At 44.3% G+C, this 27,413-nt stretch overlaps 1 protein-coding gene across 2 annotated transcripts in view; it reads left to right on the plus strand.

The window, feature by feature from the left end:
* Window positions 1-27,413, plus strand: part of LOC147465313 (uncharacterized) — a 54,612-nt gene that overhangs the window by 16,869 nt on the left and 10,330 nt on the right. Inside the window, exons 5-23 of one of the 2 annotated variants that reach the window (XM_086519342.1) lie at window positions 7,688-7,797; window positions 7,959-8,036; window positions 8,116-8,222; window positions 8,309-8,403; window positions 8,484-8,602; window positions 8,678-8,781; window positions 8,870-8,971; window positions 9,044-9,122; window positions 9,332-9,497; window positions 9,581-9,651; window positions 9,743-9,823; window positions 9,913-9,983; window positions 10,061-10,157; window positions 10,232-10,291; window positions 10,380-10,434; window positions 10,531-10,967; window positions 11,065-13,155; window positions 13,237-13,830; window positions 13,915-13,973. In XM_086519342.1, the coding sequence (XP_086375468.1) occupies window positions 7,688-7,797; window positions 7,959-8,036; window positions 8,116-8,222; window positions 8,309-8,403; window positions 8,484-8,602; window positions 8,678-8,781; window positions 8,870-8,971; window positions 9,044-9,122; window positions 9,332-9,497; window positions 9,581-9,651; window positions 9,743-9,823; window positions 9,913-9,983; window positions 10,061-10,157; window positions 10,232-10,291; window positions 10,380-10,434; window positions 10,531-10,967; window positions 11,065-13,155; window positions 13,237-13,830; window positions 13,915-13,973 (4,576 nt within the window). Of the gene's footprint in view, window positions 1-7,687; window positions 7,798-7,958; window positions 8,037-8,115; window positions 8,223-8,298; window positions 8,404-8,483; window positions 8,603-8,677; window positions 8,782-8,869; window positions 8,972-9,043; window positions 9,123-9,331; window positions 9,498-9,580; window positions 9,652-9,742; window positions 9,824-9,912; window positions 9,984-10,060; window positions 10,158-10,231; window positions 10,292-10,379; window positions 10,435-10,530; window positions 10,968-11,064; window positions 13,156-13,236; window positions 13,831-13,914; window positions 13,974-27,413 lie in introns of those variants that run through there. The other variant, XM_086519343.1, reaches the window with a different exon arrangement.

Raw genomic sequence — 27,413 nt, forward strand, 5'->3', positions numbered from 1 at the left:
TATCCCGCTACTACCTCCCCATTCTCTATTCGAGTGAATACATCTGAAAAATCCGGATCTGCTGCGTACTGATCAACCATGTCCTCAAAGGTTCTATGATGAATCGTGGAAATAGCCAAGACTAGCGGCTTTCGAGACAAAGCATCTACCACCAAGTTCTTCTGTCCCTGAACATGGGCAATTTGGAAGTGAAATTGTGACAAGATGTTAGCCCACCGCATGTGCTTTTTTGAAAGCTGCTTTTGTGACAAGAAGTAGCGTAAACTCTGATGATCAGTGAAGAACGTAATCCGAGTAAGTAATGTCGACTGAGTAAGAGCATGGATCACTGCCAAAAGCTCTTTCTCATAACTTAGCGCTGTCAATTCTGGCATTAAAAAACAATTGGCTTTCATATGCAATCACATGGCCTTCTTGCATTAAGATCGTTCCCAGACTACAACCACAAGCATCACAATATACTTCGAATGGATTTTGCAAGTCTGGCAAAGCCAACACTGGTCCAGTGGTCAATTTCTCTTTCAGCGTCTGAAAGGCAGTCACCTCTGTGGGTCCCCACGAGCAAGGGACTCCTTTCTGTGTCAGAATGTGCAAAGGGGAAGCTACCTTATGAATTGCCGGTAGTAAGAACACAAGCCGAAGAAGCTTCCAACTTCATGAACTTTCTTCAAATCATGCCAATCGGGAATAGTCTCAATCTTATCCTGTGTCTGGGGAATGTTATGATCTACCAGTCGATTCCCTTTATCCTTTCTTTCCTTGTGCCCTAGGACCCGCGGGTAGTGTATTTTGCTTCCCCTGTCCATTGGCACATCAGAGTCAATCATCGGAACCCTAAGACGCACTATCATCTGATTCCGCTTTCTCTGGAATCCTTTGATGAACTTGCATCTGGTTCCCTTAGAGTGTCGGAACCCTCTGATTCTCTAGAATCTTGTGATGAGCTATCATCTGGTTCCCTTGATTCATTCTCTTCACTGGCAGACTCTTGCCTTTTTGAGGTGGATACTATTCTGCCCTTCGCATAAGTCAATGAGCCGGCATGCATTCCAAATCGTTGCTTAGTCATGTCCCATAAGTCTCCGAATGGAGTTAGACTTCTGGTTTAAAGCATAGTCTTGAATTTTTTTAGCAAACCACAACAAAGCCGCTCTATTTGGTCTTTGAAAGTAATCTTCTGAAATGAAGATGCTGGCAAACAAGTATCCCAGTAGTCATCCAATGTATCTTTCTGAGTCATTTTCAAGTGATGCCAAGTCGTGATGACATTCATCTGCACCGTTCCTTTGGAGTAATATGCCGCCTGTCGCTTCTTGAATGTTCTGAAAGCCACTCTCCAGAGAAGGCGATGTCAAACTGTACATGACCGGGTCTATCTGTATCCTTTCTATTGAGACGATTTGTCTCAAGAAATTTATCTCAGGCAAGAAAAACTCGCTCTTTTTTTTCACATTTATAAGCACTTTATGCTTCCTCAATGTCTGGAAAACCCACAAATAATTGGTATTCTGTGAAAATCCAAAAAGTCGTCCTGAAAGTTGTCTTGTAGATATCTCCAAGAGCAATACAGACCTGGTGATGATCACTCTTCATATCAATTCGGCAAGTAGAATTCTGTAGTCTGTCGAGTATATCATCGATCCTCGTAATGTGAAAATCTGTTATGATTCATTGTTTGTTTATCTTGGCCTCGACTAACGCTGTAAGGTGGCCGGTTCGGTGGTCTACTACCATGAATCAATCATGTGATCTTCACGACATAAAGGAGGTAACTCGCTTTGTACGCCTTCAGAGAAACAGTCAGTCTCTATTGCATAAAAAAAATCTTGTCGTTTCTTTTGAGGTCAAACATATTCGACCTTCAATCATCATTCAGTTCTCTCAAGAAAAATTGAGTAAAGAAACTGAATTGCATCCAGTACAATCTCTTTGCCCTTCATTTGTCAAAGTCGCTTCTCAACCCGATAGTCAACAACGGCGTTGTTTTGGTGGTACCAAGGGATTCCTCGGAGGAGGACATCACAACCTTCCTAAGGGCATTACGTAGAGGTTTTTGTGCCCTAAATACCCTTGACATTGCAAACGAAGTTTGCCAATGATCGGTGTAATGGAAACATCCCGTTCGGGTGCCGCTAGAATTGCCTCCGCCTGTGGCCTCAGCTTGTCGGGCATAATTCCAAGTCGAGCTGCCAATTCAAGAAGTTGGCCTTGGCTCCTCCATCAAAGAAAATGAGGGCTTCTTGATCTTTCACTTTGCCTCAAGGGCGGCAAAGTTTTGTACTTTCGTTCATCTGATCCATTTCGGGCCCCACTCAATGTGGTACCGATTGTGCTTTCATCTTTCCTTTTCTTCCGTACTCGGCTGCTGCTCTATAACTCTCAAGTTTATCTTTTGGTGGTCCTTTGAGTTCTGGTCCATCTCTTTCTGCGTGTACAGGTTCCGCTTTTCTGCACTCGTTTGTCCTTTCGGCTTTCCTCCTTACCTGAGAGGAGAAGCAATGTGTACATGCCGTCTCGAGTAAATCTTATCAATTGGGAATTCTTTAGGTGTCTCGCCAATTTCGGATCCTTGGAGTACTTAATCAATCTGTTCACACATATGCCAATCTGCAGTTGACGTTTGTACTCCTTTTTGGCAAACTTGTTCGAAAAAAGTTTGCCCAAATCTTCATTCTTTTCTTCAGTTCCAGCACCGGATTTTGAACTTTTCTTTGCCTTCCCACTGAGAGGTGTCATCTCTGTCAGATTCTTCACGAGAAACCATGTGTAATCTCGGATTCTTTATGGCTTTATGCCCTGTAAGACAGAGTGATGAAGACGGGAGCGCGTCCAATGCGCGATGTATGATGGGTGGGAGTGCCTAACAAGTCCGAGGTCGGGGCACGCAGCTTCTTTCACAAAAGTCTGCTTGTGTTGCAAAAAGGATCGGATCCTTCGTAGAAGAAGAATCTTTTTGTGCTCTGATATCATTGTAACAAACTTGGACAACTTCTTAAAGTACCTCTCAGACTCCTCAAAACCCGCAGAACGGTAAGAATGGTAACTCCTCTAACCAGTCTTCCTCTAGTCTCTTAGAAAAGAACACTCACACTGAATCTAAGGGTAAAGCTAACACAATTGCTAAACCTAAGCTCACTCCAGAAGAAAAAGTAGCACAAGGAATTTTAGGAGGATACATCATGTCAGATGAACAAAGCATTTATTCTAAGGAAGGTCGATGTTATCATTGTCACATCAAGGGTCACATAAAAAGAACATGTCCTAAGATTCAATCTAACGAATCTAAAGAACTTACAGAACCCACATCCTCTGTTAATGCCATAAATGAGAATACGAGTGTGACCCAAGGTTCTCATGATCCTCCCATTGATGAGTCTCTCATTAAGTGTTATGGTCATGTGAAGGGTCAGCGTTTTGTCATATCGTTTGATCCAGGCAGTATGCATGATGTGATTAGTGACTCTCTTGTTGAAAGAGCTTGCCTGGAGGTTAGCAAGACATCTCCTTTCGAGGTGTCGGGCTTCGCTCCCGGTATGGACTCTCTCATTACACGAGAGTGCCTTGATGTGTTGTTCACTGTTCAACTAGCTGCCTTCCGTAGAAAATTTGCTGTATCTCCTCTCTCAGGATCTGATATGCTTTTAGGCATTCGATGGTTTCATGAGCATAACCCTCTCATTGATTGCGCAGCCAATACTTTCACTTTCAATGCCAAAAGTGACTCTCCCATTGTCATTCGTGGGGAGGAATTTGTTCATTCTTCATTTCTCATTGCTAATGTGCAGGCGAAGATTGAAAAGAATGAGGAGAAGGAGACTCTCTCAGTCTTGTCTTCTCCAAAGCACGACACATGTTTTGCATGATAAAGATGTGATTATTCACAAGCATGATGATTTGCAGGATAAAGATGTGATTTTTCACAAGGATGATGGTTTAGTTGATGCTTTTTCTGGTGAAGCTATCCTCATTGCAGATTCGATCAATCACGAAGAACCGATCTTGGCTCTCGAGTCCAGATCTAAGGAACCCCCACATGAAGTATTGTGTATGCGCATGATTAGTCAGTACACATTGTTCGAGTGTTTCATTCGTGATGGTTTCTTTTATTTTAGTCACCGTCTTTATGTGATCCCTTTTCATAGGCATGCCATATTGTACGATGAACACGATTTACTCATGAATGAGCACGGATGTATGCGGATTACTCATGAAAATGTTTGCATTCAAGGAATTTACATTCCATGTCTCTTCCTTGGCATGACATAGTATCCGAAAGAGCACAAAAAGGATTGAGTATCAAGCATCGGCATTTCCATTGTGATTTGCCACAGTTGATAGATTTAGATAAAAAAGACAAGTTTCGATTCCATTTTTTGCGGGGTTTTGGTGAACGGTTTGACACTCTGTCACTTTGTTCATGTGTATTGCATGCACAGTCTTTTCAGAAGAATAGTCTTTTTCCAGTCACTTTACATGGAATGGGTATGTTCATGTTTTTGTGTTGGAAGTAGATTCAAGAATTTTCCTCCTTGGAGATTCTTGTAGAAGGTCAATCCACGACTGTAGCCGAAGTTGGAGCTTTGACGCAGCTATCGATGACTTTGTGTCGCTTTCGACGTGGCCCAAAGAAGCAAGCGTTGCAGACCTTTATGAAGTTCAAGTATCGCACGACCCACATATCTGAGTGGGCCGGCGAAGAGTCCTTCCCAGGATTCATCCAGACACTGTTGGCGATATCCCTCGATGCCATATAGTTCGGTACCAGTACCTCACTTTAAAAAGGAGGGGATGTCACGTGCACATCTAACCCTATGTGCATGATGACAAGGGTTCCATTAGCTTAGGAAGTGTTTTGCCACCTTTGTGAGTCTGTTCGCAGACCGTGCATGTCCAGACACTTAGAGTAGTTGCATATCCTCTGGTTGCACACAACATGATCATCAGCATTACCATCAGAATCCATCAGGAGCATTTTACAGTGCACAAAACCCATTTTCCCTATTTTAGCAATTTTTCACTTATTATTAATAAGTGACTTTGTTGGGAAACTAGGTAGGGCAAATTGACTAAGGAACTATATAAGAAAAGCTAACTCTAACACTTCCTGGCAGAAGAGGCAGCAGGGGTCCACAAACTAACATGCACCTTCTCAGCAAGACCGGCAGGAGCCCTAGCGTTTCCAGCCATTAGCAGATCAAGACCAGCGTTTGGCAACAGGACCAGCCCAGCGTTTTTCACAGGATCAGCCCTGGCGTTTTGCATTTTGCAGATCAGCCCTGGCGTTTGCAGAGTCCAGCACATCAGGCCTAGCATTTTTGCACATGCAGATCAACCCAGCGTTTTGCAAATTCCCGGCGTTAAGTACCTCCATAGCAGTAGTGTTTTCAGTTTTCAGTTTTCAGCATATAGACACTGCAGAAAAAGTCCCGAACCTCGTAAATCTCACCTTCACGCAGCAGATCCTCGCCGCACGGTCAAATTAGCCAACGTTTACAGATTCAGCCCGCTATTCGCAGATTTCAGCATCTGTCTTTTCAACGCATCGTCATCGCGTCGTCGTCATTGCCGCCGTCAACGACATAGAGTCAGAATTCAGCAGATACAAGATTTGCAGATTTCAGCCCCTAGCGTTTTCAGTTTTCAGCCCGTCTCGTCGTCGTCATCATCGTCGTCGACATCGTCGGCAAGTCCATTGCATTTAGACCATTGTACGAGGATTGTGCAATCAATAGTATAGACCTCTCTCGCCATAGAGAGTGGGGCCCTTGGAGGAGGGTTTGACAACATTCTGGTGTCGTATTCTTCTCTCTCTATCTCTCAGTCTCAGCACCTTCATTCACAGTGTTTTTCCACTTTGTTTGTGAGCATTTGCACTTTCTCAGTAAAGGAACGGAAGGCTCTCCCTTCAATAAGTAAAAGGAACCCTTGAGCACAGTTTGGAGCACTCATCTTGAGCAAAGTTAAAGATTCACTTCCGCTGCACCTTACAAGCAGTTTACAAAAAAATCTATAAACTCAAAAGCAATTGGCCTCAAAAGCAGATGCCCAAAAACTGCCAGCGCAAAAGCAAAAATCTATACAATCTGCCACGTCAGTTTCCAACGTACCGTACTATCTGCCACGTCAACAGTCAACATAAAATCCGGAAATCCGTACAGCAATTGCCACGTCATCAAGCTACTCGTACATTAGCCTGTGTGGGTGCACGTGCGCTGGGTCCAGATTTATTTTTATGGATTTATGTCACTTGGGCCCCATTGGACGGGGTCCCATAAGTTGGTGGGAACTTCTTCCGCTTCTTCTTCTTCCACTGCTTCTGCTTCTTTGTGTTTAGGCCCCTCGGCCTGGATTTTAAGGTTGGCTCCATTCTTCAGTGACTTGACACGTCAGCAGTTTGTGACATCTAGCAACTCTAAGGCCAGGGTACTTCGTTTGCTATTGACTCTTAATCAGATAGTAAGGGATTCTGAAGAACATGCAAAGTTTCTTGTCGGTGAATTACAGGGCTTATTTACTAAGCAGCCGCAAGGCTGTTTATTGCAGCAGTTTCTGAATTATGTGAGTCCTCAAATTCCTCTTCCAGTGGTGCCACAGAAGTTCAAAACCCACCTGGTAGATCCAGGGCTTCTACTTAGAATTCGGTTCAATTCTCCTCCATTCTACCACCTTTACCCATGTCCACCTCCAGTACCTCCTCTGCCACCATTGCTAAAGTGCCGGTTTTGGCAAAGTTAATATTGCTACCATCCATATTATCAACAACCGCCACTACTTCCTCAGCCGAAGATTCTCAGGGATAGAGGGTCTACAGTGAAATTCTCTACCTTTTCCGGTATCCGAGGTCAGCGAGAAGGTTCTTCAGTTTTTTCAACTATCCGACAATATATATTCTCTTGGAAACTACGTTGAAGAATCCAAGTTTTCTCGTGCTGTGGGTTTTCTCAAAGACATTGCTATGCAATGGTCCTGCACAATTGTCGACGTACAATTGATTGCTGACTGGGAAATTTAAAGATGGTTTTCACCGAGACTCTACAAGACTGAAACCAGAGATTTTGGAATGTCTTTACGAGTTTCTTTCTTCAAGAATCTATCCTTAGAAGATCAGTGTGAGAGATACAGTGTTGGCTTACCTTCACCACTGTAGGAGAATTGTCTCTCCAAGCAGGTTTCCACCATTCATGAACATGTGGAACATGCTGCTGTTGGATATTTGACCATGACAGGCAAACTTAATTTGAACTGGTTGAGCCACCGATTCTCCCTCAATTTACTCCAAGGTGTGACCGAAGCCAATCGCATGTTCGAGGCCAAATCACCCCTCAACAATGAGAAACCCACAGATATAGACATAGATAAATATGCTTGCATATATGCATAAAAGGATGTGTGTGTGTGTGTGCACACACCTGCAGACACTATGGTATGTGCGCACATGCACATGCACATGCAGATACATGATTTTCATTGCTACATCTTTTTGTAGACTTATATAGTGTACTAGGATCGGTAAAGGGAGACACCAGCCTTGCCTTTGCTGTATATGGAATCTATATTTGAGGAAGGGGAACTGCAACTACCTTTTTATAGTCTCTCAACTGTTTATAACAATACATATTACAAGAATTCAGGACATTCACATTTTGAAAGCTTACATGATTAAGCTCTTGTGGTTCTTTCTTTGCAGCCATTTTTGATAAATCTGGAGAATACATCATTACAGGGTCCGATGACCGTCTTGTAAAAGTATGGTCCACAGCAACAGGGTTTTGCCTATGCAGCTGTCGAGGGCATGAAGTGAGTTATTGTACACCAAAAAGACCAGTCAAAATGGTGTAACATGCTGTCAAGCTTTTTGTTTAATTCTTTATAAGTCAACTAATATTTTTTACATAGCATCTTTGTGCAGCTTGATTATTTTCTCTGAGGGGGTGCTAACCTACTCTCGAATTATGCAGGGTGATATCACAGACCTTGCAGTAAGTGCAAACAATTTACTGCTGGCATCTGCTTCTAATGACTGCTTCATACGTGTTGTAAGCTCCTATATGCATAACGCTTAATTCCGACTTCAGCTTTATCAAAGAAACAAACCGACTGGTCTTTTATTGGCAGTGGCGTTTTCCGGATGGCTGTCCTCTATCTGTGCTGAAAGGTCATGTCAGTGCGGTCACAGCAATCGCATTTAGTCCTCGTCAAGGTTGCGAGTATCTTCTCTTATCGTGAGTGTCGGGAGCAGCATTAACTACTTTCATGTTTTATGCGCTTTATATCACATCAGACAGCGACATTGGTTAGCCTGTTACAGGGCTTCTGATGATGGAACCTGCCGCATATGGGATGCTCGGGATTCTTCACGAAATCCTCGCATTTATGCACCTAAGCCTGAAGGACCGGAAGCTGGCAAGTTTTAGTCACAGTACAAATTTTTCCATAGGAATTGTCGAGTTCCATGAGCTTAAGGGAGTCTTTTTGGAAAGCAGGAACCAAAATCAATGATTTGGGCCAGCCAAGTGTGCAACCGAAGACTCAAATAATCTGCTGTGCCTTTAATGCCAGTGGCACAGTATTTGTCACTGGAAGTTCTGATAGGCTTGCAAGGGTAAATTCTTCAATATTGGCCTTATTGCACTTTTAAAGCACTCAAACTTGATTCATGTTTTCCATGCGCTCAAAGGTCTGGGATGCTTGCAAGTGGTCTGATGAGGTACATGGAGGACCTTACAATGAGTTCGATACATTAAAAGGCCATGAAGATGATGTGAATTATGTACAGTTTAGGTGAGGTTTGTTATCTTTGGATTGCTTGTTTATGGATTGGTCTAACATAGAAGTTAACACTCAATTGCTGGGGTCTTCCCTTTCAAAGTGGTTGTGCTTCTCCTTCACGTCCCATAAATGTGGACTCTCGGCCTTTGAATGTGGGTGCTCTGGCAAAAAGTGAACGCTTGTCGAGGTTTCGAAACTCGTGGTAGGTGAAATTGGTGTTTTTGTTCTGAATTGTCAACTTTAGGATGAAACTCAATAAAGAAGTCTCTTTCAGGTTTGGATATGAGAATATTGTCACCTGTTCCCGAGATGGAAGTGCCATTATATGGGTCCCACGCCCTCGCAAGTACCATGTAATCACATAGTTTTTTTGATATTTCAAGCATTTTAGTGGAATGAAATGTAGGTGAAGATAGATACCTGTGCATTCACTGAAATTTAGATCTTTGATGTGTGGATCTATGGTGGTTGAACCCGGGGTGACACTGAGGCTTCTTTGGAGGCCAAGCAGATAGCATTTTTGTTTGTCATTTTTCAAGGTTTAGTGATTTGATTTCCACAGGGCAAGAGTAAATGGATGAAGGGTTATCATTTGCGTGTCCCACCACCACCTATGCCACCGCAACCGCCTAGAGGTGTCCCTCGCCAGAGATTACTACCAACACCACGGGGTGTGAATATGATTGTTTGGAGTTTGGACAATCGATACGTTTTGGCTGCAATAATGGGTAAGGTTTTCGAAATCAATGTGGAAGGTTGCTTAGCATGAATATGAAAATCCAGAGATAGATAACTTGTGTTATTGCATCAGACTGCAGGATTTGTGTTTGGAATGCTGTTGATGGAGGCTTAGTGCACTCCTTAACGGGTCATACCAAATCGGTCTGTATTAACAATACTATTGTACAGTTTGGACAGTGTATTACTTTACTAAATAATAATCATGCTCTTATCAACGGTGTTGTCTCTTCAGACATTTGTTTTGGATGTGCATCCATATGATCCTAGAATAGCAATGAGTGCTGGCTATGATGGGCGCGTCATAATTTGGGATGTGAGTATATGTTCACTTTCAAAAGGTATTGATTCACAGTAATGACATTCTTGATTGTCGGGACTCAAATGTGATCATTGCTAATACAGATCTGGGAGGGGTGCAGTATCCATGAGTACAAAATCGGAGACTTCCACCTTGTTGACGGAAAATTCTCACCGTAAATATAACTGCTCTTGAATTGTTTCTCTACAGGATAGCTTTGTTGTATGCAGTGTTAAATCGTTCCTTATTCAGGGATGGAACTTCAATCGTGATTTCGGATGAAGTAGGTCAAATTTATCTGCTGGCAACAGGGGAAGGGAGATCGCAAAAGGATGCAAAATATGATCAAGTCATACATTTAAACTCTTCTTACTCAAAGATTACCACATCTTTCTAGTTCTGAGCTGAATCAGTGTTCTGCAGTTCTTTTTGGGAGATTATCGTCCTTTGGCGCGGGATGTCTATGGAAATGTCTTGGACCAGGTAAACTGTCAGCATTCTTGAAATTTTCTCTTTGATAAGTCCGTTTTTGTAGTTTTTAACTTTTGGGTTTGGTTATCTGGTGCCCTAGGAGACGCAAATCACACCTCATGCAAGAAACATGCGGGACTTGCTTTGTGATGCAAGTAAGGCTCTGCCCCTTACAGTCAGAAGCAAACATGCAGCAGTTAACTTTGGATAGCAGAACAAACTTCCTTTCTAAACGTTGTTGATGGTTGCAGATATGATACCTTATTTAGAGCCCTATCAAAGCACATATCAACAAAGGCGTCTAGGAGCTCTTGGAATCAGTTGGAATCCTCCTCCTGCCCAATGGGTAGCTGGCTTGTCGGATGATAGCAGTTACCTGACTGTTGGATTTCCTCTGCTGCCTCCCCCACATGAAGATGAAGATGATGCCCATCAGGAAGGTATTAGGTGGGTTGAGCAACCTTTTGATGAGGAGGCCATGGAGTGGGAGCAAGATTCAGTGGATGATGCTGGATCTGACTACACACTGAGCTTTGAAAATGCATGTGAGGAGGATGAGAGGGACTACAGTCTCACTTCCTCTGAAGACTTTCCTGAAAGCTTAGACGAAGAGGAGTCCAGCGAGGAGGATGAACTCAGCCAGAAAGCAAGGCTTCGCCGATCAGAAAGGAACAAGAAGAGAGAAGAGGTCTGTACTTCTATTGAATAACTGCACTTGAAGCCTAGACATGTGCTTTTCAAGCCGCATCTCTGCTAATGCTGCCTTATCCAATTCGCATGTGCAGGAAGCAGGAACCTCTGGAGGACGGGGTTCAAAGAGGAAGCACAGAGACAGGAGCAGAGATCATTCCCTCAGAAGATCCAAGCGTCACAAAAGAAGCAAAAGGGTATCTCCTTCAAATAGAGGATCCGATGGAGAGCAGTCAACGAGGCGGCCAAAGAGGCTCGCGGCTAGAAATGCCCGCCGTTTCTTCTCACGGATTGGTGCAGAAGAAAATGCATATGATGATTCAGAGTTTTTTGAGGAGGTTGAAAGTGAAGGCAATGAACAGTCTTCGAGGCAAAGTCCTGAAAAAGAGGACGACGAGAAACAAGATTTTAAACAAGCTGATGGGGGCTCAGCTGTGGAAGCAGAACCTTCCGAGATTGAATGGAGTCGCCCTACTCGATCTAACCCATCAGGAAGGCTACGGGGTTCTATAAGAAAGACTCCCAAGGCACAAGCTTCATCTCAACTGCCAGGAGCAGCTGCATCTTCTTCAGAAGAGGGCTCAGAAGAGCATGCTCATGCTTCTGTTGATTTAGTATGTAATGCCTCAATGAACTCCACACGTCAGCTTGAAATGGCTTGTGTTGGCCAGGTCAGTTCAACTGCAACTACCAATCAAGAACAAAACTTACGTGTTACACATGAAACATCAGATCAGGACTTGGATGCTGTCTCCACACAGAGAGGTAAACGGAAGCGAGAAAACTATAGTCCTAGTGCCCATAAAAGCCCTAGAGTGGAGGCTGTCAATGAACCTCTAAGGAGAGACGAAAATGTGCGTAAGGAAGGGGATTATGATTCCATGAGTAATGGGCCTGGGGAGGGCTATCATTCATCTGATGTCTTTGTGCAGCCAGAACATGTCATCAAAATGAAAGGAAAATCAAGGTCACACATTGTAATGACTGGCGAAGCTAGTTCACACAGTATACAAAATGATGATGGTTTCTGTTCTTTAAGTGAACATGCTGATTCTGAACAAAAAAGCAAGCTGCTAGATGGTTGCAAGAGGACAGCACAAGAGAAAGAGACTATCAATGACATGTTGGAAATTACCGTATCACAAGACAATAATATTGAGAGCCTTGAAGAACTTATTGGTGAAGCACAACTTTCTAATGAGAACTGCCCTACTTCCAGTTATCTAAATTCATGCATGGTTGATGCATCAGTAACAAGCAGTGCTCTCCATCAGGTGATTAAAACGGAACATTTGGGGGCCAACCTTCCAAGCCCAAACAGTGACTTCGGGCTTGACCACTCTGTGGCTCCTGCAGCCTTAGCTGTTGAAGGGGAGGAAGTGGATTACTGTTTTGAGAAGGCAACCGAGTTCGAGGAAGAGGCTCCATTAAACCCTACAAATGGTTTTTCAAATTTTCAGGGGAAGCCTATAAAAGTGGTTATAGGGACTTCTAAAAAGCACCAAACAACGGTATCAAGTTGGCAGCGTGATTCTCCTGCTTGCTTATGGCTAAGGCAACAGGAAGATGAAGCTCATGCTTCTGAAGAGTCTTTAGCTGAACCCTCTTCCTCATTAAGTGCTGGTGAAAACAGAGTCAAAGGCTATGGGCAGCATTGCGAGTCTGCTGGCCAGGCGCGCCATTTAAAACTAACCTTCAGGAGGGGTAAAAGGAAAGCAATGAAGCCTAGGAGGAAAACAGATTTCAGGCCTGAATCTCCAGCAGCTGTTGATGTTTGTGAAACAGCTGTTGCTGACCATGAAGTCAAGGACATTTTGGAGCCTACCCCTGATAAGCTTGAAAATGGGCCAGATGAAGATGAATTGTTGGGCAGGATGAAGGTGACACTAACGTATGTCCGTACAAGACGGCATGGCAATGGGGACAAGAGTGGAAAGTTGGTTCACGACAAAGAAGCTGGTACAGATAATGATACCGGTTCTAGTTTAGAAAGGAGAAAGGGGCTTAGACACTCAGTAAGATCAAAAAGTAGCACAGAGAATGATGTTCCAGGAAAGTCTGCATTCGACAACCCTAGGAAAGGAAGAAAAGTAGACCAAAAGGACTCGTGGTTGATGCTAACAAAGGTAGAAGATGGCACACGCTATATACCTCAACTTGGAGATGAAGTTGCTTATGTGCTTCAGGTCATTATCTTGACTTTAAACTTGTAAGAAATCTTTCCTTACTTTCAACGGCTGACATGAATTGCCATTTGTTTTATACAGGGCCAGGATGAGTTTCCTAAACTGTATCGGTTAGAAGACAAAGGGGTTTCAAAGAGCTTGAGGTCTCAGCTGCGTGCTGTTGAAATATGTCAAGTTATTGGGATTGAGTACAAGAGCCTTTGTGGGTTTAGTGGTGTCAGCTGCAAGCTAACATTGGAGCTAATTGATGAAGAGTGTGAAGCAGTGGGAAAGACTTTTAGGTTATCTCTTCCAGAACTTACAGATTTTCCAGATTTCCTGATCAACAGGAGCAGGTATGATGCTAGTTTAAGGAGAAACTGGACAAAGCGAGATAAGTGCAAGGTGTGGTGGAGAACAAATGCATTGGACGAGGATGGTAATGAGAAGACTGGAACGTGGTTCAATGGGAGGGTCATTGCAGTGGGGCCAAAATCACCAGAGTTTCCTGATAGTCCTTGGGATTCATGCTCGGTGCAGTATTCATTAGACCGAACTGGCCCATATCGGCACAGTCCATGGGAACTCTTTGATCTTGATGGCCTTAACACCACACCATCCTCCATGGATGACACTACTAGATTACAGATTCTGTCAACGATAGATACCATCGAAGCCTCTAGTGATAGCAACCAGGTTATTAAAATAAACTTAGCATTTGAAAGTATACTATGGAAGGATACCTTTTTTGTTCATAACTGATTGGTTGTCAACTTACAGGATGAGTATGGCCTACGTGCTCTAAGCAGATTGCTCCACAAAGCGGACTTTCTGAACAAGTATGTATGCACACACACAGGCTCACACACACTCTCTCTCATAGCTTGTATTGTTCTGGTCTCATAGGACATTGGCCTGTTGGAGATGTTAATATTCTCTTTCTTTCTCTCTCTTCCACATCTATTGGAGGTAGAGCTCCATGCTCCTCATCCCTTGTGTACGTATACACCCCCCAACCTCCCCCCCCCCCCCCCCCCCCCCCCCCCCCCCCCCCCCCCCCCCCGTGTCAGTCTATTTGTAGCAGGTTTATTTTCAGCACTCTTGTCCTTTTTGTTGGATACCCAGAGGACCCATACATGTACACCGTTTTTTCTCATAGACGGAATTCGGCCTGTCGAAGACGTTAATAGAGCTTTCTTTTTGTCTTCCTTGTTATTCCCTCTTATAAATGCAGTATTACTGGTAGTAGATGTCAAGACCAAGACGAGAGAAATCTCGGATCAAATATAATGTACAAAGAATAGGTCGAGCCCAAACTTTGAATTGGAGTCTGGACTTCACGTTGGCATTTAAATATACTCGTTCAGCTTTATTAACCTTTCCTCTAGGCCGAAACCGGCTGTGAGATAAATTGATGTATATGAGTGTGTACTCTGGCTATCCAAAGAAATTGACAAAAGTACAGGCTAAATGTGGTACAAAATAAGAACCTGGAAAGTGGGGGACCGGACATGTCTGTGGACAATCGAGAGATGGAGCTCGATGTGAATCTATATCCTCAAGAACTACAATCATGATATGCATGTGCCTAGCTAGCTCCATACGGTACCAAATTGAGGGTGTAGGATATCATTCATGGGTGGGTATACATGGTCAAGATTCCACAAAGGATAGAGTAGGGTCTGAAAAAGCATGCTGCACCATCCTTGTTTGTCTGTTGATGTTGGCCCCATTGGGTGCCCGGGGTCGTCTCTACGAGATCGGATAGTGTTTGTGTACAACAATCTGAGTCCTCCCTGAGGAGTGGTAGTGGTTTTTTTTTGGGTGTGTGTGTGTGTGTGCAAGAGTGGTTCTTTGGTGCGAGCTGAGATTGTTGTCTTCCTGTGGAAGCAGAGGGTGGTTGGAGGAGTGACTATATGTGCTGGATTTCAAGTAGAAAGTGGTCCAGGTGTCTTTGATCACTTGACTCCTTCAGCTGAAAGTTTATCCTCTTCTTCAAAGTCGACAGTTGCACTCTAGACCTGGTTTAACGGTTGGATGTCATCATGGTACCCGTTTTGACAGTTGGATGCCATCCTAGGACCTGTTTTAAGGGTGCATGTTCAGATGGTATCCCGTGTGACATTGGAGTTGTATGTGCAAAGAGATGATGTGGCAGTTGGGCACGGGCTCTGATTGATGACGTGGCAGGAGCTATGCTTTTGTAAAAAACTCATTGAAAGAAAAAGTCAATAAGTTGCTGTAACTGAAGAGTTACTCCTGGAGATCTTTCGAAGGTTGCTTTGTGGCTCCGATAAGATTATGAGAGTGGGCTCCCGGCTCTCCAAGCAAGTTGTACACAACGTAGCCTACATTCCGTGCATAATCTGCATTCATGAGGCAATCACACGTGTCTTTGCCTCTAAAACAAATGCACAACTCTTTCGTATTATTCAAATATCTTGTGACACCTTTCACTACTTCGTGCCAAGGCCCAAGATTTGCCATAAATTTGCAAACAACTCCCACTACACTCAACACTGATGTACCTGACGTAGCGTACGGATATTGTTGAGGTTGCTGATTTTTATGCTTGATGTTTTTGGGCGCCGTGTTTTTACTTTCAAACAAATTTCTCTGTCGAATCCGATCGATTTCACACAAACTTTTCCATTTTCAATGAATTGTCCACCTTAAATGGAATGTTGACGTTGCCTTGTCTCTTCAGTGCTACTCACTTGGGTCTCCAAATCACCCAAGCCTTTACGCTAGTAAAGTCCTTTTTCAATATTTTGCCAAAATAGAAATTAGAACACTTAGCCTTCGAAGAGAGAGAGAGAGAAATCTGTTGAGATTTCAGCCATAGATAACACATTAACCTCAAGAATCTGGCTGAATGTATCAGCAACGTAATTGCTGGTTCTTTTCCTATAGCAGATCTCAAACTCTTGCATAAGTTCAGCTCATCTAGCTTCGAAAATCTGAGATTTCCTTGAGCACAAACATAGCGCAAGGAATGATGATCACTTGAGGAATGATCAATCAATTCAACAAAGATAGGAGCCATACAAATAATACCACCACTTTCTCAAGGCATGGAGCACCACAGAGAGCTCTTTCTCATACGTTGGATATTGCAGTTTAGTGCCAGAATCTGGACGTCCATCGGTGTGTTGATGAAATGACGACGAGAATGTTATAAATTGGTGACATGGCAACCCCTTGGGGGCTTAGGGTCATTAAAACCCAACCTTGGACAAGGGACTGAGCTAGGTCAAACCCTAAACATGCGGACATGTTGAAGTGTCACTACTGTACGAACGCTCGTGAGCTGTGAAGGTTGCTGATGTGGCACCAACGAATTGCTGTAGATCACGGAACTATTTTGGGCGCCATGTTTTTGGACTCGAAGCTTTTGGGAGATATTGCTTTTCATGTATGATGCTTCTGGGGGACCAAATATGTGCCTTGGCACCTCACTCTGACATTCTAGGTGTTTGGAAGCAGAGGCGGAGTCTCCCGGTTGTACATTTGTGAAGCAATAAAAAAAAAAACTAAAAGAGATGCCAGGGTTTGGGTCCAGTGCTCTGGGAGTGGAACTCTGCCACTCCGTGTCTACCACGTGGATCTCCTGATGCGGGCTCTACATGTGAGAGTGACCGGCATCAAGGACATAAACAATGTGGGGAAAGAGGTCACAAGCCTCACATCCATGATGGGGGTGGAGAAGCCTTTGCACACAAAGGCATGGAGAGTAGGCAAGAAAAGTGATGGCCCGGGAGAGCTTCAAAGGAGAGAGCTCTCATACTACGCTTCCCCTCCTTCGAAGAGGAGGTGAGGAAGAGGCCTACTCTCAAGAAGACAGGTATTTTCCTCGGCGATGACCTTACTCGTTCACAGCTCGCACATATGAGAGAGGTAATGCCAGAGATTACAGCGGCAAGGGAGAAGGGAAAAATAGCCTTCTACAGAGATGGTCGGGTGGTGATTGTAGAGCGGCTGTAACAGACTTAAACACTCCAAGTCAAGAATCTACCACGCTAGCACAAATAACCACTTCAATACAGTTCACAGTTCACAATTGATGCGCTTCTGGCCCGGCGGAGTTCCGTGCCTAGAGATATTGGCCCCAAAGACTGGCGCCCCTTTCGGTTTCTTTTTGTATTAATTTGTGTTCAAAGTAGAAGAGTGTGGGTAGGCCCTAACACTCAGACTCTACGTCGAGATGCTCTGAGTTGTGAGGCCAACCCGTATATTTAAAGGTTACAAAGGGATGCTAAAAGCAGAGCCCCCAAAAGCTTCAAAAGCTGTCCCAAAAGCTGAAAATTAAAAGCTTTGAAAATAAAGCAAAAGAGGCTTTTCCTCTCTCTCTGAACCCTTGCCTAAAATAAAGCAAAAGGGCTCTCTCTCTCTCTCTCTCTCTCTCTCTCTCTCTCTCTCTCTCTCTCTCTCTCGGACAAGACATGCCCCTTATGTAACATGGAACCTGAGACAGAGCTACACTATACATGCTGCTGCCTCGTCTACTACGAGATACGAAGCTGCTTCCATTGCTTGTTCAGAGGGTTTTGGACCACTCTCAAGTGTCATGGGATACGAAGATCAGAGATGCCTGGGTTTGTTCTTGCTCGAGCTGTGCAGACACAGAGATAGCCTGATGAACGGCGAGGCTAGCCAGTCTCAAAGACGGATCACAGACTTCTTTAGAGCAGACACGGGACAACCGCAAGAGCCACCCCCACAGCAGAGCTCCCCCTCGTCTTACACCAGAGGCACACTGATTGACCGAGCGATTGAGCTAGGGAAATCCACATGCCCGCGACTGCGAAGAACTACACAGCATCGACGGAGGCTACGACAGAAAATTCGGAGTACGCTGGCCAGGCATGCACGATGCCCGGTCAGACTACTAACCATGGAGGAAATTGATGAGATTCGCCAACGACCGATGCTAGATCTCTTGTGATTCAGCTATCCCAACAAGCCGCCCATTTTTTTGCTTAGTTTTTGCTTGACTCACATCAACCAGCTTAGGACCCCATAGTATATACCTTTGTTTTGTACCGTTGTTAGGTTATTTTGTTACTCTGACTTTGTATCAGATCCACCACTTTGTAACTTTCGGGTCTCATAGGTCATTATGGCCTTTTGAAGACGTTAATATAACATTTCATTTCATTTCATTTCTCTCTCAACAATTGTGTAGAAAATAAAGCAAGATTTTCCCACGTTGAATTGCCCAAAAGCAACGTTGTAATTCACAGAAGCCGTACAGCCTGCCACATGTTAGGTTTTTCGCAGTTTGCGGGCCTGTCCATACCCTATAGCCACGTCATTAGTTCTGCCGAAGCTGCCTTTGACCAAGGGGGAGTGTGTCAGCGTGTACTGGGCAGCCATGTCATCATTTTGTGACGTACCCCCCTCTTGAAAACATTGTAATCGCCCTCGATTACGCCTGCAAAACAGACAGAAGCCATAAACTGTCTTAGCAGACACTGACTGTTAGTACCTACATACTAGGAACACACATCTAGCACATATACCAATCGACAATCACATCACACGACATCAGAGGACATCTCTAGACATCAAAAGACACCACATGACAAATCACATTCAACATTCATTCGGATCTTAGACCATGATTTATCGGCAATGCAGTTAGCAATCGCATCTAGATCCACTCAGGACCTCATAGATGCCCGATTGACTAACCCCTATTGCAACCATGTCTATTCGAGATCATTTAGACCAAAATGCTGCAGTCATTTCGTCTATCAGTTACTGCGCTTAAAAACAAGTCAGTATCATGTTCGGGAATTCCAGTTCATAAAGTCATATTGCAGAATACTGTCAGCTCTTAGTATCCCTGAAGCTCAAAGAGACATCAGTCAAGAACAAGTAAGTATCATGTTCGGGAATTCCAGTTCATAAAGTCATATTGTAGAATAGTGTCAGCTCTTAGTATCCTTGAAGCTCAAAGAGACATCAGTGACTTCTAGTATCAAAAATCAAGGCATCTGTTGACAGTGACTTCCAGTATCAAAAATCAAGGCATCTGTTGACAAAGCAGTGGAGTAACTCCCCTCTTGTGCAAACCCACTGCACCAGATCTCCGGTCAAGCTGAATTCGGGGTTCCATTTGGAGTAGACTATGCTAAACCAAAAGCTTTAAGGTAAAGTTTCACAATCTGAGGAGTATCTGCTAGGTCCTCCTCCTCCATCCACTTGGCATCCAATGCAGGATAGTTCTTGAATTTAACCAAGAACCGCCTTCGCTTTACCTTCTTTCTTTCTGTGCCAATTTGTGTTCTGGAACGAGTATCTGCTCGTTTTCGTCCATTTCGGGGTGTTCATCATCAGGCACATCGCCTTCAAAAGGCTTCAAGAGACTCACATGAAAAACATTGTGAATCCTCCAAGTATTCTGGCAGCTTCGGTCCAAAGGAGCATCATTAATCTTCTCGGAAAAATCTGGAAAGGTCCACACTATCTCATGCTAAGCTTTCAAAGAAGCCGCTGCTTTCCCTTTTTTTTTCTTTCTCGGCCGTGCCTTCCCAAAATGTAAGAGCACCCAATAGTTCTCCTTCAATTTCAAATCACGAGGAAGTCGATCTGCTGCCTGTTTTTGAGATTTCTCGAAAGCCTTCCGGACCAAGTCCCTCGTGAACTGGTCAGCTTCATAGAAAAATCTTATCTTTCGTGCTAAGGAAGGGTAAAACCTTCGTAGTAAAATCAATAATCTCAAATGGCACCTTCCCCATCAAAGAGTTAATTGTGTTTCTGTGGCATATTCCACCAAAAGTAAAAACCTTTCCCATGTAGTCTTCTGATTCAACGAAGAAGAATTCAACAAATCCAGTAACACTGAATTAGCAATCTTTGATTGCCCGTCAGTCTGCGGATGGAACAATGACGAGAACTGCAACTGCGTGCGCATGTTCTCCCAAACAAACTCGTAAACCTGGGGCCCTGTCGGAGACAATCTCTCAGGCATGCCATGTAATCTGTAGATCTGGGCAATAAACAATCGTTCCCACACTGTGTTCTCGGGAGATTTAAAAAAATGAAATCCATTGCAATACTTTCCCAGGGGTGGGTGGGTATGGGTAAAGGCTGTGATAATCCCGGTGCTTTATGCCTGTCAAACTTGACCAAGCAACTGCGCACAAACTCGTCCACATCCTTCCTGAGTTTCAACCGAAAGAAATATCTCTCTACCCCTTTCAAGGTGGTAGCAATGCTGCGGTGACCCGAAAAAGGCGGACAGTGGCATTCGGTTAGAACCTTTTCCCTCAACGGCTGTGTAACGCACAACATGGTTTTCTTCATCAAGTAGCCATCCCGAATGGAATAGTCCGCTACTATCTCCCCTTTCTGTATTCAACTGAATACATCTGCAAAATCTGTATCTGTGGCGTACTGACCGACCATATCCTTGAAGTTTCTATGATGTATCGCGGAAATAGCCAGAACCAACGGCTTTCGGAACAAAATATTTGCCACCAATTTCTTCTGTCCCTGCACATGGACAATCCGGAAGTAAACTGTGACAAGATGTTTGCCCACCGCATTTGCTTTTCCGATAGCTGCTTTTATGATAAGAAGTAGCATAAACTCCCATCATCTGTGAAAACCGTAACATCGGCCCCGAGTAGGTAATGTCGCCATTGAATAAGAGCATGGATAGCCGCCAAAAGCTCTTTCTTATAAATTTGTGCTGTCAATTCCGGCCTTGAGAACAATCAACTCTCGTAAGCAATGACATGGCCTTCTTGCATTAAGACCGCACCCAGACTAAGACCACAAGCATCACAATATACTTCAAATGACTTCTGCAAATCCAACAAAGTCAAAACTGGTCCCGTAGTCAATTTCTCTTTCAATGTCTGAAAAGCAGTCACCTCTGTGGGTCCCCACGAGAAAGGGACTCCTTTCTGTGTCAAGATATGCAAAGGGGAAGCAACCTCTGCAAACTTTCGAATGAACCGCCTGTAGTACGAACACAATCCCAAGAAGCTTCTAACTTAATGGACATTCTTCAAATCGGGCCAATCACGGATAGTCTCTTTTCTTGGCTGGATCCATCTGCACTCCTGCTGACGCAATGTGTCCCAAAAAGTGTATCTCTGGTAGGAAAAATTCACTTTTCTTTGCATTAATCACTAACTTCTGATCTCGTAATGCCTGAAAGACTTGAAGCAAATGATCTCTATGTTTTGCCTCATCCTTGGAGAAAACAATGATGTCGTCAAAGAAAGTGCCATCAAATAGTCTGTACTCTCGAAAAAAAATCGTGTCCATCATCCGGTTAAATGTCGGAGTAGCATTGATTAAGCCAAAAGGCATCACCAAAAACTCAAATAACCCAAAAGTCGTCCGAAAGGCTGTCTTGTAGACGTCTCCCGGCGCGATTCGGATATGATGATATCCACTTTTCAAGTTGATCCTGCTAAAGCACGAGGATCCTTGAAGCCGGTCAAGTATAGCATCGATTCTAAGAATTGGAAATCTGTTCTTGATGGTGATTTTGTTGAGAGCTTTAAAATCGAGGCACATTCTCCAAGATCCGTCTTTCTTCAAAACCAACAACACTGGAGAGCAATATGGTGAAGTACTAGGCTGGACAAGACCCTTTTCCAAGAGGTCTTTCACTTGGTTCATAATTTCTTCGTTCTGGGCTCGGCTCACACGGTAAGGTGGCCGGTTCGGTGGTGTGCTTCCAAGTATCAGATCAATGGTATGATCTTTAGGACGAGCGGGTGGTAACTCACCTGGCAGGTCCTCTGAGAAGCAATCGGCATGAGAGTGGAGAAAATCTTGGCGTTCTTTTGTTTAGGTCAAAACATATTCGACCTTCATCCATCGTTCAGTTCTCTCCCAAAAATGTGAGTAAAGAAACTGAAGTTCATCAAGTACAATCTTTGAGCCCTTCATTTGTCCAAGTCACTTTCTCGGCCCGGTAGTCAACCACGGCGTTGTTCTTGTGGTACCAAGGGATTTCGAGTAGAACATCACAACCTTCCAAGGAAATAACGTAGAACTCCTCGTGCCCTAAACACCCCTGTCATTGCAAACGAAGTTTGCCAATGCTTGGTGTAATGGCAACATCCCATCCGGGTGCCACTCAAACTTCCTCTGCCTGTGGCCTCAGCCTGTCGGGCATAATTCCAATTCGAGCCGCCAATTCAAAAGAAGTTAGCCTTTGCTCCTTCAAAAGAGCTTCCTGATCCTTCGCTTTGCCTTGAAAACGGCAAAGTTTGTACTTTCCTTTGTTTAATTCGGTTTGGGTCCCACGCAACGTGGTACTAGTTCTGCTTTTTATCTGCCTTTTCTGCCACGTCCCTCGGCTGCTTTGGAACTTTCTGGCCTTTCTTCATCCTGTTCATTCGGTGCCTTGTTAGGGCACTTTGCCGAGATATGCCCAATTTCCCCGCATTCAAAGCACTTCCCCTCCTTTATGTAGAGAGCCCTCTCTTGAGGAATAAGCTTGGGTCGTGCATCCTTTTCTTTTTGTTTTGGGTTGCTCTTCCTTTTTTACTTTCATTTGTCGAAGTCTGTTCGGCTCTTTGCGTCATGATCTCATCGGTGGGGTAGGTCAAACTGCCAGAGTGAATGGCAAAACCCCGTTTCGCATGACTCATCAGTTCCTGAATAGAAGCTGACTTTTGTTCCAAGCAATGATCTTGGAGCTCTGTAGGAAGACCCAAGGAAGAAGAATTTTTATAAGCCAACCAGTATGACTTTTTGGAAGACAAAAGCAAGAAAGTCCGAGAGTTAAGGAAGGTGGACAGTGAATTAAATTTGACACGTTTTCTGGTTATAGAGATGCTTCGAAGGCTTTGTCTTTTGTATAGCAGTTTGACATTGCTTTCACAAGAGGGCGTTACTTTGAGCACTCTAAGATTCGAAGAGCTGCCTCTTACTTTAAGGGGAATGCTCGAACTTGGTGGTCCACGCTTCTATTAAATGGCTGAAATTCTAGAGGCTTTTTATTTCTTCATGGCTGACTCGAGAGTATGAACGCGACATACGCACTGCTTGGAACCATCTTCGGATGACCAAGAAGGATACCGTGGACGCTTATTGCGAGAGATTTTGGAGCTCTTTTCTACCCGCTTTTTCATTTAAGGAGATCTCGCTCAAAGAACAGATTGAGCGGTTTACCTTGGGTCTTCCTACAGAGCTCCGAGATCATTGCTTGGAACAAAAGTCAGCTTCTATTCAGGAATTGATGAGTCATGCGAAACGGGGTTTCGCCATTCACTCAGGCAGTTTGACCAAGCTCAATACTCAGGAGAGAGCTCGCTTCATCAAGGAGGGGAAGTGCTTTGGATGCGGGGAAATTGGGCATATCTCCGCGAAGTACCCTAAAAAGGCACAGAAAGAACAAAACGACAAGGACGACGAAAGGCTTGAGAGTTCGAGAGCAGCTGAGGAACGTGGAAGAAAAGGCAAGATGAAAACATGACTGGTTCCAGATTGCGTGGGTATCGATCCCAGACCGTTGGACGAGAGTACAGAACTTTGCCGAGCTTGGGGCAAAGTGAAAGACCAAGAAGCCTTGATCTTCTTTGATGGAGGAGCCAAGGCCAACTTCATTTCACCGGAATTGGCGGGGTAGCTCAAGATCACTCCCGATCGGATGGGACCACTTGGAGAGGCAGTTCTACACCTGTCATTGGCAAACTTCGTTTGCATTGTCAGGGGTATTTGGGGCATGAGGACTTTTACATAATGCTTTTGGAAGGTTGTGATGTTCTCTTGGGAATTCCCTTGTACCACAAGTACAACACCGTGGTCGACTATCGGGCGAGGAAAGCAACATTGACCACAGAGAAGGGCAGAACCATTGTACTTGATATTAAACTTAAGGGCGAGTCTATCCCTATTGTATCGGCTTCAGCCATTTCAAAGTTAATGAAATCCAGTCTGTTTGTTTACTTGATCTTTTTGAAAGAGTTGAGTGATGAGGATAGGACAAATATGTCTGAACTTGATAAAGAACGCCAAGATTTTCTCCACGCTCATGCCGATTGCTTCTCAGAGGGCCTGCCAGGCGAGTTACCACTGCTCTTCCTAAAGATCATACTATTGATCTGATACCTGGAAGCACGCCACCGAACCGGCCACCTTATTGTGTGAGCCGAGCCCAGAATGAAGAGATTATGAACCAAGTGAAAGACCTCTTGGAAAAGGGTTTTGTCTAGCCTAGTACTTCACCGTATTGCTCTCCAGTGTTGTTGGTTTTGAAGAAAGACGGATCTTGGAGAATGTGCATCGATTATAGAGCTATCAACAAAATCACCATGAAGAACAGATTTCCGATTCCTAGGATCGATGATATACTTGACAGGATACAGGGATCCTCGTGCTTTAGCACGATCGATTTGAAGAGTGGATATCATCAAATCCGAATCGTGCAGGGAGATGTCTACAAGACAGCCTTTCGGACGATTTTTGGGTTATTTGAGTTTTTGGTGATGCCTTTTGGCCTAACCAATGTTCCCGCGACATTTAACCTGACAATGGACATGATTTTTCGAGAGTACAGGCTATTTGTTGGCGCTTTCTTTGTTGACATCATTGTTTTCTCCAACGATGAGGCACAACATAGAGATCATCTGCTTCAAGTCTTTCAAGCATTATGAGATCACAAGTTAGTGATTAATGCAAAGAAAAGTGAATTTTTCCTACCAAAGATCCACTTTTTGGGACACATTGTGTCAGCAGCAGCAGGAGTGCAGATGAATCCGGCCAAGATAGAGAGTATCCGTGATTGGTCCAATTTGAAGAATGTCCATGAAGTTAGAAGCTTCTTGGGATTGTGTTCGTACTACATGCGGTTCATGTGAAAGTTTGCAGAGGTTGCTTTCCCTTTGCATATCTTGACAAGAAAGGAGTCCCTTTCTCGTGGGGATCCACAGTGTAGGGGACAAAGGACACCCCTGTTTCACTCCAATAGTGGAATGAACAATGTCAGAAATCCCCTCAGGAGTGCGTACCTGGCCAGTCACTGAGCCGTATAAAGTCCTGATCCCCCATATGATCTCTGTGGGTACTCCCAACTTCAGTAGCCTGTGCATCAATCTGGCCCTCGGCACTGTGTCAAATGCCTTGTGGAAGTCCACAAAGCAACAATACATCCGTCTCCCATGTGCCCGACCCTCCTCAATAATGACTCTGAGTGTAAGAATATGGTCCAAAGTGGAGAAACCCCTCATGAAACCAGCCTATCCTGCTACTCGTATGCCCTCATTTTCTGCCCATTTACTTAGTTGCTGTTCAAGAATGGATGCATACAACCGTGCCAATGTGTGCCCTATCATAATAGTACGGTAGTTCCTTGGTACCGTGGGGTCCCCTGCCTTGAAAAGAGGTACAATAGTAGATAATCTCCAGGACTCGGGTAGTCCCTCACACATGACACGGTTAAACAACCGCGCAAGAACCTCTGACAGTAAATCTCTAGCATGTATCAAGTGCTCTGCCACCAAACCATCATGATCATATGCTCTCCTAGTCCTCATCCTGTCAATGGCGTTCTTCACCATCTCAGTGGTAAAGAAGGTACTAGTGGCTGGACATGGCTCTAGAGGGTCTGGTAATGGTGGTTGCCCAGGTACTGTATATAATGATGCTGCATATTGACCCCAAATCTCGGGAGAGGTAATCACTGGAGGAGGTGAGTGCTCATGGAAGAGACACCAAGCCTCACCTCAATCTCGGCTCAAAAAGATCTGATACAAATCACGTTCCATCTGGGCTAAAAAGGTCCGCTTCTTCCGTCGCACTAAACGCCGAAGGGCAATCCGAGACTGTCTATATGTAATGACTCCAAGTATAAGCTCGCTCTGAATCTGAACTCTCATCTCTCTGCACTCCTCATGATACCAACTATTCTGAGGCATGTTCCCAGAACGTCTTCTCTGATCTGGTTGAGTGTGTGGGTATGCTGCCCCATGCAAGATCTCCGTCAATAAAGTGGTGATCTCCTCCATTGTATATACAGGCTCGGCTGCCCCCATCCGTCTGTAAATCTCTTCCACATAAACTGAATCCGTCTCTGGTGTAAAAGTATACCGTGTGTGTGCAATCCTCCGTGGTGTCTGAGAGACACTATACTGGACAGAGACTGAAAAAGTCAGGAGAGCATGGTCCACTGCTACTCCAACAGGCCTAGGGCCCACACTGAGATCTTGAATATGAGAGATGAAGCTTGGTGAAGTCATGACATAGTCCACTGTACTGGCCCCATGTCTATGTGGAAAGCATGTGAAACCCCCAGACGAAGGAAAAATCTCTAGACCATTAAGTATGGCCAGACCATGCGTAGTTGTCATCTCCATGAGATATCTCCTAGACTCTGTGTGCTCTTTATCCTGTGAGTGTCTGTCAAGTCCCATCTCCGATATATCCATCTCTCTAAGCATTTCCTCCGAGGTATCATAAAATACCGTTTGGGAGTTGGCCGTCCTGGCATTAAAGTCTCCCAAGAGAATGATATCTCCATCTCTAGAGAACTCCCATAAGTCATCATCAAGTATAGAGAAAGGGGATTGCCCTCTAGGTGAGGTATAGACTGATGTGCTAGGGGGGAAGTAACATATAGCAATGTATAAGAATCTGCCTGTCTCAGCTCTCAGTCTCACCCACATGGAGAGAGAGAGAGTTTGCGGAAGAGGAGAGAGAAAGCCAGCATGGCCTTTTTCGCGTGTTCTTCACGAGCGGACACGTGCTGATTTTTTTGTCTCCTTTCTTTGTTTCTCTCTCCACGCGTCAAGCTGCTCCTCAACTCTTCTTTTTTTTTTTCCCCCCAAACGTTGGCAGCCCCTTAATCTTGCGTTGGTTTCAATCTTAAAACAAAGAGGCCTCTCTTTCAAGTGTGGCCACGACATTTGGAGTTTTTTTAATAAAAGGTATGAAACCTGTACATTAAAAAAAACTCACTTAACAGAAACTCGAGTTTTTGCAGAGAGAACTTTAATAACTCTCCTGCTTCTCTCTTACCGCTTCTCTCTCGCATCTGTTCGCGCTCACGCGCCGTAGCCATCACCTGCACGCCTCTGTGTGCTCCCGTTGACGCGGTCGAGCATGGAATTTCATCTTTTCGCGACGCGAAAATCCGAATTCAATCGAATTCTAATACTCCTCTGGGCTTTTCGCGATGAAGTCCTCCAGTTTTGATTTACCAAACGAGGGCACTCCAAGTAAGAAATTATTTTTTGTTTTTGTACGCCATTTTCATGGGATATAAATATGAATATTTGTCATCTTCAGAAAGCCAACGTGGCCTTTTG

This window comes from Adiantum capillus-veneris, chromosome 1 (genome assembly GCF_014529385.1).
Source record: "Adiantum capillus-veneris isolate H3 chromosome 1, ASM1452938v2, whole genome shotgun sequence".
In the NCBI taxonomy this organism is placed as follows: Eukaryota; Viridiplantae; Streptophyta; class Polypodiopsida; order Polypodiales; family Pteridaceae; genus Adiantum; species Adiantum capillus-veneris.